This window comes from Ambystoma mexicanum, chromosome 3q (assembly GCF_040938575.1).
Source record: "Ambystoma mexicanum isolate Mex_15411 chromosome 3q, UKY_AmexF1_1, whole genome shotgun sequence".
NCBI classification, from domain to species: Eukaryota; Metazoa; Chordata; class Amphibia; order Caudata; family Ambystomatidae; genus Ambystoma; species Ambystoma mexicanum.
In genome coordinates this window covers 169398708-169412699 of record NC_090926.1, presented here as the reverse complement: position 1 = coordinate 169412699, position 13992 = coordinate 169398708, and the positions used below count along the sequence as shown (strand labels likewise).

Sequence of the window (13992 nt, the reverse complement as noted above, 5' to 3'; positions counted from 1 at the left end):
ATGGCATTGAAGAAATGCAAAATGGTCATATGAACTCACTCCATTTTACAATATACCCATTTGAGTGTCACACTGATGACGTATTCAACATAGATGCAGACAGTGTGGTGGAAGTGCATGTTGGGTAGGCTGAAGAAAGGAGGAAAGATTTAAGATAGTGTTATTTAAATTTAAACACAAGTTCATTACATGATGGAAAGTTCTTAATGATGCACTAAATAGGCTTCAGCTCAGAAATGCAGGACTAGATTTATAAGAAACAAGTACACAAGCCTGTACTTTTTAAAGTAGGACCCACTCGTTTTGCGTTTGCTGTAAATACAAGATTGATTTGATTATTCCTGGTTACACCAAGCAACTCCTACTGGATGTTAAGACTACACACATTAGGAAATGGAACATTGCTTTTTCTGTGCGCTTTATCGATGAATCATAGCTTTCTGATGAACAATGTGTTGTTTTGGCGAACGCCTAATTTACCACCTGGCTCTTACCACACGAAAATGGAGAGGATTAGGGGGGGCAATAAAGGATGCGTGGCACTACAGTGATACTGGGTGTTAAGTAGATAATTACCCTCATTGGCTGCTCGCTATATTGCATGTATTTTAAGCTCATTCACCTGGGATGTGAGCTACCAAATTCCATTTTCAGACATTCCATATGCCAGTTATTCTGTTTAAATGTCTGTCCAAAGCACATGATTTGATTAAGTAGTACAGTGGAGTGTGCATCCTTGTATTTAAAGCAGGAGTGCTGTCCAAAACCATAAGAGGACGTTTCATATAACCATCTTACATTGGGATTTGCATTGTATTTGCCCCACGTTCAGAGGCAAACGTCTTTACAAACAAAAAAAGGATTGGCTCTCTGGGATAGATCTATACCTTCTATACATTAGCTTTTATACCTTCTATAGCTTGGGGGAAGTGAGTTGTTATTGGTAATTGCTAAGTGTAAAATCTATTTGAATCGTCTTTTTCCTCTCCTTAGCGACACAGCATGCTCGGAATGCAATCAAGATCTTCTGTATTGTCAGCTCCCCAAAAATTCTGCCAGCAGCAATACTGTTTTAGCAAGCACAACTAGTTTTTGCTTCAAACCCTTTGTTCAACATCTTTGGGAATAAAAACAAAGCAATGGAAAGTATTTTCCACACACAAAAAATGATGTTTTTTTTAAAATATCTAAAATCCATGTCAGTCTTAGTGCCAGCTAACCGTTATTTATGTAACATGTAGAAATTAAAAAGAACTACATTCTGTCAATTGTCAGTTATTTTCAAAGGGGCGGACACTTAATCTGAGCAATGACTACTCAGGTGGTCTCTATGGCTAAAATATAACAGGACACAAGCTGTGTTATTGAAGATGTTGCTAACTTCATTGTACTCAGTATGCAATATATTTCTTGAGAACACAAAGCAACTGTGTTTGCCTTGCTTGGCTTCTTGACCAGGTCATTGAAACATGTGGAAGTTCTGCTGTTATAAAATCAAGGGTATTGCTTTGTTAAAAGTAGTGTCATGCATCACACTTAAAAATTAGACTTACAGACGTATCTGTTTCTAGTTATACATTTAGAGGTTGCAGTAACGTTCGTGTTTAGTGGTGCAAGCAAATTTCCACTGACAAACAATTCAAAACATTCCCTCGTAGAAGGGTAAATCGGCTCCAATTTGAAATGTGTGTACGGTGGGTATATAGTTGCACATAAACCAAGTTGTTCCGAATGAATGCTCTTTCTACGTTAAGCTCATGACTCTAATAACTGGACAGAAAGTTACAAGGCATTCAAAATGCAATGAGTATAAATGTTTTTCCTCCACTCAAAAATATTTCAAATATTGAACCCTTGCGTTTTTATCTCAACCAGGAAATGAGTCCCTGAGTGCACAGTGAATATCAACCCCTTCAAAGTATTTCTGAAAACTGCCAGGAGCCTGCGTGTTCCACCTCTTCTCTACCTTCTTACTTACTCTTAAAGTGTGTTTTAGTCTGGCCTGGATATTCTTGACCTAAATGTCTGGTCCAAACGATGAGCAAACACATACATAACTAGGAGTTCTACATATCCAGATTTACCAGAGTGTGCTTGTGTAAAGGCTTATTGCAAACACAAGGTGAATTGACAGAGCACGAGTACAGTTTGTCTTCCTTTCCCTATCTGTTTTGTAGTAACACTCCATTTTTACTTTGCCAGTATGGCGTGTGCTGTTGTAATGTATGAGTCTCGTGATGACCAGTGGCTTTGTATTTTTTTAGTTAATACATTACTGGATCACCAATAACTTATGACAAGCTGTCTCCCATAGACAGAATCTAAATGGAGGATTTCTGGATAATTTGGATTATAATTAACATTGAATTTGTGAAATATGTTTTACAATAAACTAAACTGATACAGCGAGGTGTATTTGAATAGATATACCATAAAATGAGCAAATCTCTTGCTAGTTGTTTCTTCAGTTTGACTGTTCTATCGTTGAGTTGAAGAAAACAAACTCAAATGCCAGTACACTTTGCAGAAGAAGTATTAAATGTAAATAGTTGTTTTCTTTCATAGTAAGTTGTATTTAAAGAGCATGCATTGTTATGATGCCAAAGATCTGACAATGCTTGGATGTATGCATGCTTTGTCAGCCGCCAGTGCACTATATGCACACAAAAGCCATGTTCCCTCCGTCATACTCTAGAAGCTGGCAGCAGTGAAGCTGTGCAGCTGTGGGCATCTGTTGATGGAAGCACCAAAGACAGTTGCATGACAATTATTTTATGGGATGCTGGCTTCAACAGGGTTGGGCTTGTCTACTTAGAATAGAAAAAGCTAAACAGCTTTGCAGAATGACCTAAAAACATGTACAAATCTTCATTGAAATTGAATATCTGTAAAATGGTCTCCAATATGTTTATTTATTTTAGCTATGCTGAAGCCTGACAAAATATCACAACTCAACTGGTTGACAGGCCATCTCACATTTTCAGTTGGCCCTTCCAATTATAGCCCTACCAATTTATACAGTTTAGGTCTTTTTTTATCTCCTCGGATACAGGCTAACGTGGCCATGAATTGATAATCAGAGTTGAGCTAATGGATGTTTCTTGTGGGGCTTGATGCACATTCTGCTAGGTAATGCCAACCTTAAGCAAGTGGATAGTTGTTTAATTTACACTTATTTTAATGGAAGACAGTAAAGCTTTTTCAATTAGACAGTAGCAAAATCCCCGCATCAAAGGACTGCTGGCTGCAGAGTGGCACACAGACGTACACTTGACCAGTATAACATTTATAATTAATATTGCAACATTATTGCCATGGAGCCAGTCAAAAATGGTACTCTTGGTGTTCTGCACCATTACTCATGAGCACAATGATGTAAGAGGGTACCGGAGAATAAGTATGGTTGATTGGCCCCAAGACCATTAATACATTTAGCCTTCCCAGTCAGTCTGTTGTGAGAGCACTTTAGCTCACTGTTTGTGCTGGTAGTCACAGACTTCGCCCAGGAAATCTGATTGGATGTCTAGTTATTAGCATTTCACAAAATGTGTAAATTGTCAATGTGTGTCAAGTAGAAGCACTAATAAATATCAAAACATTCTGGGTGGATTTAGTTATTTAACTCTTGATTTTGCAAGTTATTTTATTGCAGTCACATAGAAGGACCTAAAGACCATACTCTACAAAGAACATCTTCCCAATCACTGATAGCTCCACTTAACCCGAATTCTCCCCCTGTGGAGCTCTTTCCCTGCTCCACCATCTCTACCTCCGCTCCGCTGCTACACCTGCACCCTTACTTTTAACTGTTTATGTTTGTCCCCTATATATACAGAGCTCTGTTGCTTCCCAGCTATATTTGCGCTTTATAAATCTCACACCTGCATATGCCATAATATCATACAAAGAATGTTTGTCTATGTGTAGGTGACACTAAAATCTACCTAAGGTGTAATGCTCTTGTCGGAGTAGAAAATGTGAAATGGCAGAGGGCGAAGGAGTTTTGGAGAAGGACACCAATGTTGATTGCAGTCAAGTTTATAGCCTTTTGTCCACTCAGGATGGCAACAGTTTGTGTCTTATTTACATTGATTCCCATAATAGATGATTAAATGATAGAAATGGGGAATACATGGGGGAACAAACACACGAGTTAGTGAAGCAGCAAAACAGTCAAAGTCCCATTTTGGCACATTTATCAAAATGAGAAAAGTGTCCTTCTGACACAGAACAATACATTTGTTTGATTAGGGTAGATTCGTGTAGGGAACGTATGCTGTAGCAGGCGAGGTTTTGAAGATCACAAAATGGAAGGGGGCGTTTGGAAATTGATCTTATTCAAGGCCTAGAAAAGGCAATTCATGTAACAAAGCACTGGGGGAGACCAAGGAGAATATTAAGCAGAGATTGGGCTCTTGAGCGAGTGATTAAAGTACATGTTATTGTACTTACTACCGTTAGTGAGTTACTCTACTCCTGGCCATTGTCTCCTTTCATCCATATGTTTGGGAAGGTTCAAATCAGATCGCACATTGTTCAGCATTCAACTGAAAACAATCTGCTGTGGTGCATGCACGGGACAAGCCCATGCACTTGCCTCGCTACAGTGCACCACTAACTCTTTTTGATAGTTTTGAGTTGACTTGAATACTGTTATTAGTCAGGATGGAGGACAAGATACATTAATGAGGACTAGGAGTACAGTAGTTACTTCAGTGAGTAACTTGAACATACTCCTATGTCCCTCCATATCATATGTTTGGAAGACTAATAAGCATCCAAACTTTAGTATGGTGGTGGTGGTGGCAGTCAGGAAACATGGATATTATTTAAAAACGCTCTTCAAGACTGTCCAAAATGAGCATCCACTCATGAACTTCTGCACAAAGAATGTTAGAAAAGGGCATGAGGAAAGGCCCATGTCACCAAATAGCAGATGTTTTTCAACAAAGAGGCCTTTGAAGTGCATTGTAAGCTACTTTTTTCTCTTATACAGTGAGCATAGATTCCTTGGAGGAGACAGTTGTCAAAATGAATAGCATCCTACAGTGCAGTAGAGCAACCAGTGAGTCATGAAAGCTTTAATGTCTACCTACATATGGTGAACATACCTTGATGATGTCCGATATATGTTCTAGGTAGAATTTCTAAGTCCCAATTTGTGGAGTATGATTTCTGTCATTGCAGAGGACTGGGAAAAATATGGGAAGACATACTTCTTAATTGATGTGGAATTCAGTAAGAACTGTAGGTAGGAAAGTAGAATGAGTCATAGGTACCACCTTATCTTTATTGAAAATTGTAAAGTTTGTTGCAACATAGAGCCTGCAGTTGACTGACTATGATCTGAAGTACCAGCAACAACAATGGACTTTTCCAAGGAACTTAGAATCAACTGAAGCAAAACGGTTTGTAATCCGAGGCCATTAAAACTATTTTCAACTTTGCTATGAGCTTTATGTGGAGGGAAGAGATGCATTCTTCAAAATGTTTCTTCACCTACTAGATTGTGTTGTGAAACATAAGAAGATTAGTTACCAGAAAGATGCCTATGACCTTGATCAATCTTTATGGATGATCTGGCGAAATTTGATAGAAATGATAGAAATGATAAAACGCCATCACCCATGCCTCCATTGATTTTCTTTTTCAGGGCCCAATGAAAAAACCTTGTAAATTTACTTCTGTGCTGTGAAGGAGTGGGATTATTGGACAAGTGAATACAGAGCTCTCAAGTTCCCCTTGACATGTGGGAGATCATCCATTCCTTTTTTCTTTGAATTCTGGGACTTGCAGTTCTCTTTCGCATTTTAAATTTAGTTTTAAAACTCCAAGACTGCAAAGGCAAAATAATGGACAGAATGACCTTCTCATATGCATGGGAAAGAAAGACCTAAGAGCTCAGGACAAGTTAACCATAAGCTCGGTCCTAAGGAAGTGGACAACTAAGGACATTGATTAATGGAGATGAGTAGCCATAACATCTATTGTTGAGACAGCAGATCTCACATCACAGTAGGTTCTGTCCAGACCAGTGGGATGCAACTGGAATAATTGTATTGACAATCATCCAGTCCTACAGCCACTTAGCCATGTATAAAGGGGGAAAAGATTGTAGGCCACTTTGCTTGCTGGTTCAAGAGGTTTGGAGTTTGGAGAGATAGCAGGTTTGTTAGTGGTTGGTCGTAGTATGGCCTGCAGCCTGGCACATGCTTTGTCGGGGACCAGAACTCCAAAGTTCCCAAGAGGTTAGTTGTTGGGTGGGGTGACAAACCTTGTTTGATATGGGCGCTGGCAGTTTGTTTGTTGAACAATTCCTAAGAGATTACCTTTGTTCTGAGTGTTGCACGTTTCTTGAAATTATAGGCACATTACTCTGTTTGTTTTCCATACATATTTTAAAGTATTTATAAACCTGTGTCGATGTCTGGCAACATGAGCCATGTGAGGTGGAACAAAGCCAACGTGCATTTCGACCGTAGTCTTTATCAAGGCATGCAATTGTTGGTGTCACGGGTGACAGTTAGAACTTCGGCTGGCATCCCAGTTAGAGACCCGGATATATGTGGCTGCCGGGCGACTCGCAGCCATGGGATTCCAACGGAATGGTAGAAAAGCATGGAATACCTGGAACAAAGGCTTCAGCACCAGAACATTCATATGTCATTTCTATGTCCAATAGATTGTGGACACTAAGTTAATCCATTGTTGCAGACGGTGCCCTATTAAGGTTTACATGACCAGTGTCAGATCCATTTGAGGTTCGTTTCTTCAATAGGCCATTAACTGTAGCATAATGTCTGTAGCTACTCAAATAGGAGCACAGGAATGCATAATACCCTGCCTCCTAGTATAATATTGCTGAGAGATGGCTCTTTTTGAGAAAGCTGCTGCAACTTTCCCCATGAGCTACAAATCCTTCTGTGGAGGGAGAAATTCTTCCAATGCTTGTATTCCATTGATATCCCTGGGAAAGTATAGGTCATGATCAAGAGTTAAATACAATTATCAGAGTCTGTAACCTCTTTAGTGCTTCTGAATCCCCATGCGGTCCTTGAGCACTGTTCTCGCAGTCATCCAGATATGGGTAGATATGTATCACATCCTGGCGAATATAAGCCTTGAATGCTACCATTACTTCTAGGAAGATTCTGGGATTCTGTACTCAACCAGAATGGAAATGCCCAGTGGTGCTGAGCATGTCTCTCTTCTAAGAAGAGGATGGTATTTGCATGTATAGGCCAAATCAGTATGAAAGGAGTTACACATACACATGAACACGCAAGCAGAGACATGCATTGTTATTTGTCTCCACCTGTAAGATTCTGGAGTAAAACCACAGTGAGATATTTGTTGGTGGGATGGGATGTATGCCTATAGTTTGCTGCAATTTCTGAATCTCATCCCTGAGATTGCAAGAAACATTTTGTGTACGAGGGTAATGTTGATTGAGAGGGAGGAAGCCGAAGAGAGCGCAAGGCAATACCCATATCTAATAACTGAATGGATCCAGACATACTCCCCAGACTGAAAAGAATGCATCTCCCCAATGGCTGTCATGTGCCAGGATTTGTGGGTATACTGGCCTTTTGGTTTTGGGTGAGTTGGGAACACGCTGGAATAGAAGTCTAGTGGAAGATCTTCCTTGGCATTCTTTCCGATCTTGTGCTCTAAACTGGAAATATTGAAATACCTGCATGGTTTGTAAATCATGGCTAGTGACTTGCTTATCACGATCCTTTTTTTGACCTTTGTCACGTCCTCCTCATTTGTGGATGTGTGGAGCAACTGGCCGCCATCAAAATGTAAATCTAAAATGTTGTCCTGATTCTCTGGTAGCATTTTAATGTCCCTTTGCCAGGTAATCTCCAATCCCAGGCACATACTATTAGCAGATTGTCAACAGAATTTGGTGCTGATTGAAAAAACGAATATAGAATATAGACAGCAAGGATTGTATCGGAATGTTCCTATCGCAATGAAGGATGCTATTCTGATGAGCCCTCCATCCTATGTTGTCAAGGAGTTTATACTCCTTACCAAGAGAGGTAGAAGTAGATGCTATTGTTTTAAGCTGAGCAAGTGAACCCTCTACTACCGGTAGTTTGGTGGTGGACAATGCAAACTGCCTTCTTTAAGGCTTGATATTCTGTTTCAAGTTTTCTCTTTGGATTGACAGAATAAGATATTTCCTGTAATGCTGGCCTTCGTTAAGCACATGTTTGCAATGATATACCCGTTTTGTCTTGTGTGGGTGTACAATAGCGGGCAGTAAGTCCCCTTGTTTCTTACAAGTGGAGGAGCAAGTTCTAATAAATCGATCATCCTGACCGAACGTTCATGAGAAGGTTTTGAAATTTATTTTCCAGATCCTGAGCCATGAAGGAAAATGGAAGGATGCAGGGGTAGGAGTTTCCTCTAAAGGCAGCGCCGCGCCACGCCACTATATGCCATTGCTAGGGAGCAGTAGGTAATGGTGCTGCTGTACTTTGTGGCGCTCTGGTAACTGGGACCCTTGACTGAGTTTCACTACTGTTAGTGGCAAAAGGACAGACTCCGGAAGTAGTGGCGTCAAATGGACCTCTTGTATGATATATATTTAAAATAATCTCTTATTGCGTTTGTTACCATGAAAGAATGAAATCGTTGAAAAAGTGACCTCTTGGATGTCGGCCAGGCCTTCAGAGTTGGACTAGTAGGCAAGGTAAGAGTTTGTTGGTAGTGGACAGGTGTCTGGACAAGTGAGCGCTCCAATATTGTCTTCATCATGGGTGTGGCATCCCAAATGGATTGTAGAGGGGGAGGGGGGGCCGTATGCAGGAGTACGGCTGTTTAAAAATGTGTTTTTTTATTTTTATTAAAGGGACCAATTTTCCTAGGTGCTGCTAATTAGTATAACTTGATACAATGAATCTATTGTGGTTAGTTCTGGATGCCATATATCCAGAACAATATAAAGGTACTATAGCCAGTGCTGAAACATGGTATATTGAATAAACCACAGGTCCTAGGAGAGAGAGGCACACGAATCTAAGAATGTACACGCTGTAGGAAGGGAACCTTTGGGGTGACAAGGGCCATTGAAATACCTTAAGGAAATAAGCACTGAATTCCTCTTTGAGAGGTGTGTCTTTGAGATCAGAATTGAATATGTAACACAACTTCCTTTAGGCCGTAGTAAAATAACTTTGCACTGAGCGAAGTGCAGTTTTACACAGTATTCTTTCAAATCAATGCGCTTTTGGACCCATGGCAATGCTTGCTTTAGTTCTTATACTGAAAAATAATGGCACTAGTGCACACTGGGACAGTTTTCCTTTAGTGCTACCAACTTTCAAAATTGCACCTGCACCTGTGCAGAGTTTGGGTCACATGCCCGTTGTGGAAAACTGGAGAAATAAAATTAAAGGGTGTTGAAACAGCTAGTATAGAACAGCAGCTATGGAAGCATGGGCTCATGGTCTCTATGCTAAAGCAAAAAATATACAAAATGACCCCAAACGTAAAGTTCAGATACCTAAATGTTTTATTTGGAATCCTGTTAGGTGCATATGTTTGTATAATCCTAAAGATCTGGCTGTATGATATAGGAGGGACTATGGCTTTTTTACCCATTCAGCCTGCTCATCTGCATGCTCGTCGTCTTGCCTGCGACAACATGCTTGGCCTGCATTGTCAATATCATGGCTGTGTACTTAAGAGGCTATACAAGTATATGCATTGTGGTGGCTTCGTTTCAAGGAAGGGGGTGACCAGTTAAAGACCACTTGCTTCTATGCTTGCCCTTCTCACTCATGCGACACCATAGACACGTTTATAGAAAATGCTGTCTGATTGTGACATTGGGTTTGGCAAATTCTCTGATCCTGCCAGACTGAAATGGTTTGGCAGTTTCACCAATCCAGCTCACCTTTTTCCTACTCGCACAACACACTGAGTATTTTAAATTGTTGTAATTAAATGACAGTTTAAAATAGAAACCAATTTGAAATGGGTGTCCTGTTTAAATCCAATGCGTTCCTGGAAAAAACGTTTTCAGGTTGACTTTTGATACCTTAAAATGTGAATATGGTCCCCCATTTCCATAGCAAGTGCCCGTGAGGGGCACACAGCTGTGGTCTTTAGCACATTTCCTTCCTTGTTACAATAATGAATGTCGGCTTTGAAATCCTATCTCATAACTTTGTTGTGTCTTTCCCCTTCCGACACAGGTGGTAGTGAATGCTTTGGTCGGGGCCATCCCTTCCATAATGAACGTGTTGCTGGTCTGCCTTATCTTTTGGCTAATTTTTAGCATCATGGGCGTTAATCTGTTTGCTGGAAAGTACTATTACTGCTATAATGTAACGGCTGAAGCGAGATTTGAAATCGAAGAAGTTGAGAACGAGACTGCCTGCTTCCAACTGATCGAAGAGTTCCCAGAGGAAGTTCGATGGATGAATGTTAAAATTAACTTTGACAACGTTGGAGCAGGATACCTCGCACTTCTTCAAATTGTAAGTTTACTTTCTTTTGACATTTCATTCCCTTTGGCATTGGAAAGGTCGAGATCAGTGTTTGTCAGTTTCTTTCGGTCATGGCCCCTTAAACCAAATAAACCCAAAGGAATAAAACACAACACGATTCATAATGTCGCTCCCCTGATGAAACAGCGAAGGCATAACGATTATGATCATTCTAACTCATTAGATACATGAGGTGTACCCCTCACCCTCACGTATCTAACAAGTTAGAATGATCATAATGCTTGGTTACTCATCAAACACTTCTTTCCATCGAAGCAGTCGCGCATGGTAGATTTACTTACAAGCTGCTAGTGAGACAGGTGCATAAACTGTTGATTTACATCATTTCTGGTGGATGGAACCGAAGGAGAAACAATGAAGCATAGGCATTACTGTCTGCTATGTGCATACAAAGGACAGACATCGTGTATAGTAGTGTTAATCTTGTAAGGCAAAAGCGACTTTGGCCTGTATTTCAAGTATACTCATTAGTACAATCCCCATTGATGAAATTCCAATTCTAACTTTGACAGAGCATTTTATGTTCAAAATTCCATATATTCACCTCTTGTATGAGAAACAACTATTGGTATAGAAAGTATATGTGGGCTAGGCACTTTTATCTGGTGTTTGTGGAGGGATACATATACATATCCAGTACGAGTCGCAAATTGTACGCTAAATGCTTGTCACGTTTAGGTGAACACCTGCTTGAGAAGTAATGGGTTAATTACATGCACTGCATCGAGCAGCTTCTGGTGTAATAGAACGTGTTAAGTGTGCCTTCAGCCACTTAGTTTCTTAGCAATACAGCATTCACCACCGAGCCTAGAATTTAAGCACTTAGATTGTGACATGTATTTCTTTAGTGTAGAAAATGGAAACATTGATAGTTACATTCAAAGTACTGTTTTGCAAAGAAAAGACAGAGACCAGTTTATTGGGGATCCTCTGTGGAACATTGCCTTGTATGAAAACTGTATTGTGAGGTATCTGAAGAGGGGGGTAACATAGAAAGCCAAACTGTTCTCTTTGCCTATCCCAAACAAAGCAACGTATTTTGCACTGTGTAGCTTGTGTAGTTCTTGCAAGCCCATTGTATTCCCCATGAGTGCTGGTTAAGTCCAGGTACAAATCCAATTTGAGGCGGGGGTTAATCTTACATTTAATTTTCTAGTCCAATCTTTATATTTCCAGTACAGCATGCAGGGGCAAAGTTGGTGTACTTGCTCTTCACTGTAACAGCCCCTTACCATAAAATGGGTTCTCCCTACGTAATAGGTTGGGACACGATGCCCAATCCCATAACTCTTCTTCGTAAAGAACAGCAGATTTGTCCTAAGGCCTAAAGACTTTGAGGGTTGATTTGGTTTCCTTGTCACCACAGAAATTAAGAATAACCCATTCCCGGTAGACTAGCAATAAAGCACAGTTTTTACCTGGGCTAAGTTTGTGTCTCGGTCTGAGAATCTAATACTTAAGGAATCATATACATATACGATCCAGCTCTCTCTCTCGCTCTCTTTCGGTCTCTCTCGCGTTGTCCCCCTTGCTCTCTGTCGTGCCCTCTCCGTCAGCGCTCACCCTCTGCATGCATTTTTTTCTTGCTCTCTACCTCTTATAGTCTCTCACTTTGTCTTTCTATCTGGACGAGAGCTGTGTTGTAAGGTGCACATTCTATAGAACCAACCCTGCTATTGCTATTATTTGCACAACTAGAGGAAAAACACAAATACATTGGGGGTGTCGGGAGGGGGGGTTCGGTGAGATGGGAGCAAGGGGCTGTTTTTTTTGCAAAGTCAAGTGTTAAAAAATATTTAATTGTATTAACATTGTAAACTTGTATTTTTTATCATTTTACAGTGCTCATTTCTATTTTCACACCCTGTATATATTTTAATCATAATACCAATGTTACACTTGTTTTACTGAGCAAAGCACATTGTGAAATCCGACAACAATCCAGTTCCGATTTTCAAGATAAACAGTCCGGTATACTCAAATTGCACTCTTTCGAAATATCTATTTGAGAATCAGGAAGGGAACATCTGCCACCAGTGAGGGTTTCAGCCTGTTCTGCATAAAATCAAAGAGCATTTTGGGAACATAAGAATAATATGCCTGTGGTAAAAGTTGCATTCTTGAATGACAAAGTAAATAATGCTCACTCTGCTTGGTGCTTGTTTTATTTTTCACAGCACTCGCCCTAACATTAAAATGTTTGTAACATTGAACCACATACTGAGCCAGAAAGCCTCAGGTTTTGGATGTGAGCATCAAATAGCTGCAATAATGATCACTCATTCGTGTTCCAGTGCCCTTCCAAATTTTACCCAGGTCTCAGGGTAAGGATGGGTTTGCAGATAGTCAGTGACCAATTCACAGGCCTCCTAAGAGAATTGTGTGTATGTGTGTATATATATATATATATGTATTCAATGAAAAAACTTTGTCAAAGGGACGTTATGCACTAATAAAAACCTATGAAATTCAATGAAAAAACTTTAAAGGGACGTTGTGGTTACAAGTAAAGCCGAAAAACCCCAGAAATTCGCGTGTTATGGTAAGCTAAGCAACCATAACTCGTACCACCACCGTGCACTGCTAAGACTAACACCCAGGACATCAAAGATATCATCACGAATGTCACTGATGACATCACATACCTGGCCACTTGTTTTTGTTCACTGACCTATCTAGGCCAGGTGGTTTTGTATCTCAACGTTAACCTTGTCGTGTGTTCTTAAAGTACAGTCCATATGGTTTAGTCTCAGCTGATGGTGTACATACATGGGGAAATAGGACAAAGAGGGGGCAAACAAGTGCAGAGATAGCCAGCTCTTGCAAGTATGTAAATGTATGTATGTTAAGGCTGCAGATGATTGGTTATCTGTGGGTGCCCTGCACACCACAATTCAAGTGAAACATTCAATGAGCTTAATCATACTGCGCCAAACATTAGAATTTTTATGGCGGGCTCTCCCTGAAAATTAGCAGAACGCCGAAAGGTTGTAATTATAAAGTGACGGTGCAACAGCATGGTGAAAAGAAGGCATTAAAATAGATTGAGCAACCTGTTACTGGAACAATTCAGACATGTGAAATGCACAAAGCGGGAACCCGGGTGCTAAAAATAGATTTTTCTTCCTAGTCCCACTGTAGGAAGGACAATCCTTTTCCAAGATTGCCACCATGGAAAGAGAAGGCGGTGCTCCGTACAGAGCCCCTCTTCCCTTTCTATGGCAGCCTGCAGAACCCTATGACCGTATTAACACAAGCACATGTTTTTTCCCTTTCAAACCTATCCTACTTCCGAATAACATTATCACATAGCCGGTTCCAGGTGGACTTGTGCCACTTTAACACCATTTTTCGTCCGCAACAGGAGATAACAGCCCGGCAGCCCAAGTTATCGGCCCAAGCGAAGTATGTCTGTGTGCGACCTAATGTCTGCGGGCTTTAGCGTGTTATAAATAAATAAATAACG

The 13992-nt window shown here is 40.4% G+C and overlaps 1 protein-coding gene across 7 annotated transcripts in view; it reads left to right on the top strand.

The window, feature by feature from the left end:
• The window catches only part of SCN8A (sodium voltage-gated channel alpha subunit 8), a 1610732-nt gene that overhangs the window by 1373198 nt on the left and 223542 nt on the right, over positions 1 to 13992 (top strand). For all 7 annotated transcript variants that reach the window (XM_069653414.1, XM_069653412.1, XM_069653417.1 and 4 more), the window contains one exon: positions 10212 to 10496. In XM_069653414.1, the coding sequence (XP_069509515.1) occupies positions 10212 to 10496 (285 nt within the window). The remainder of the gene's footprint in view (positions 1 to 10211; positions 10497 to 13992) is intronic.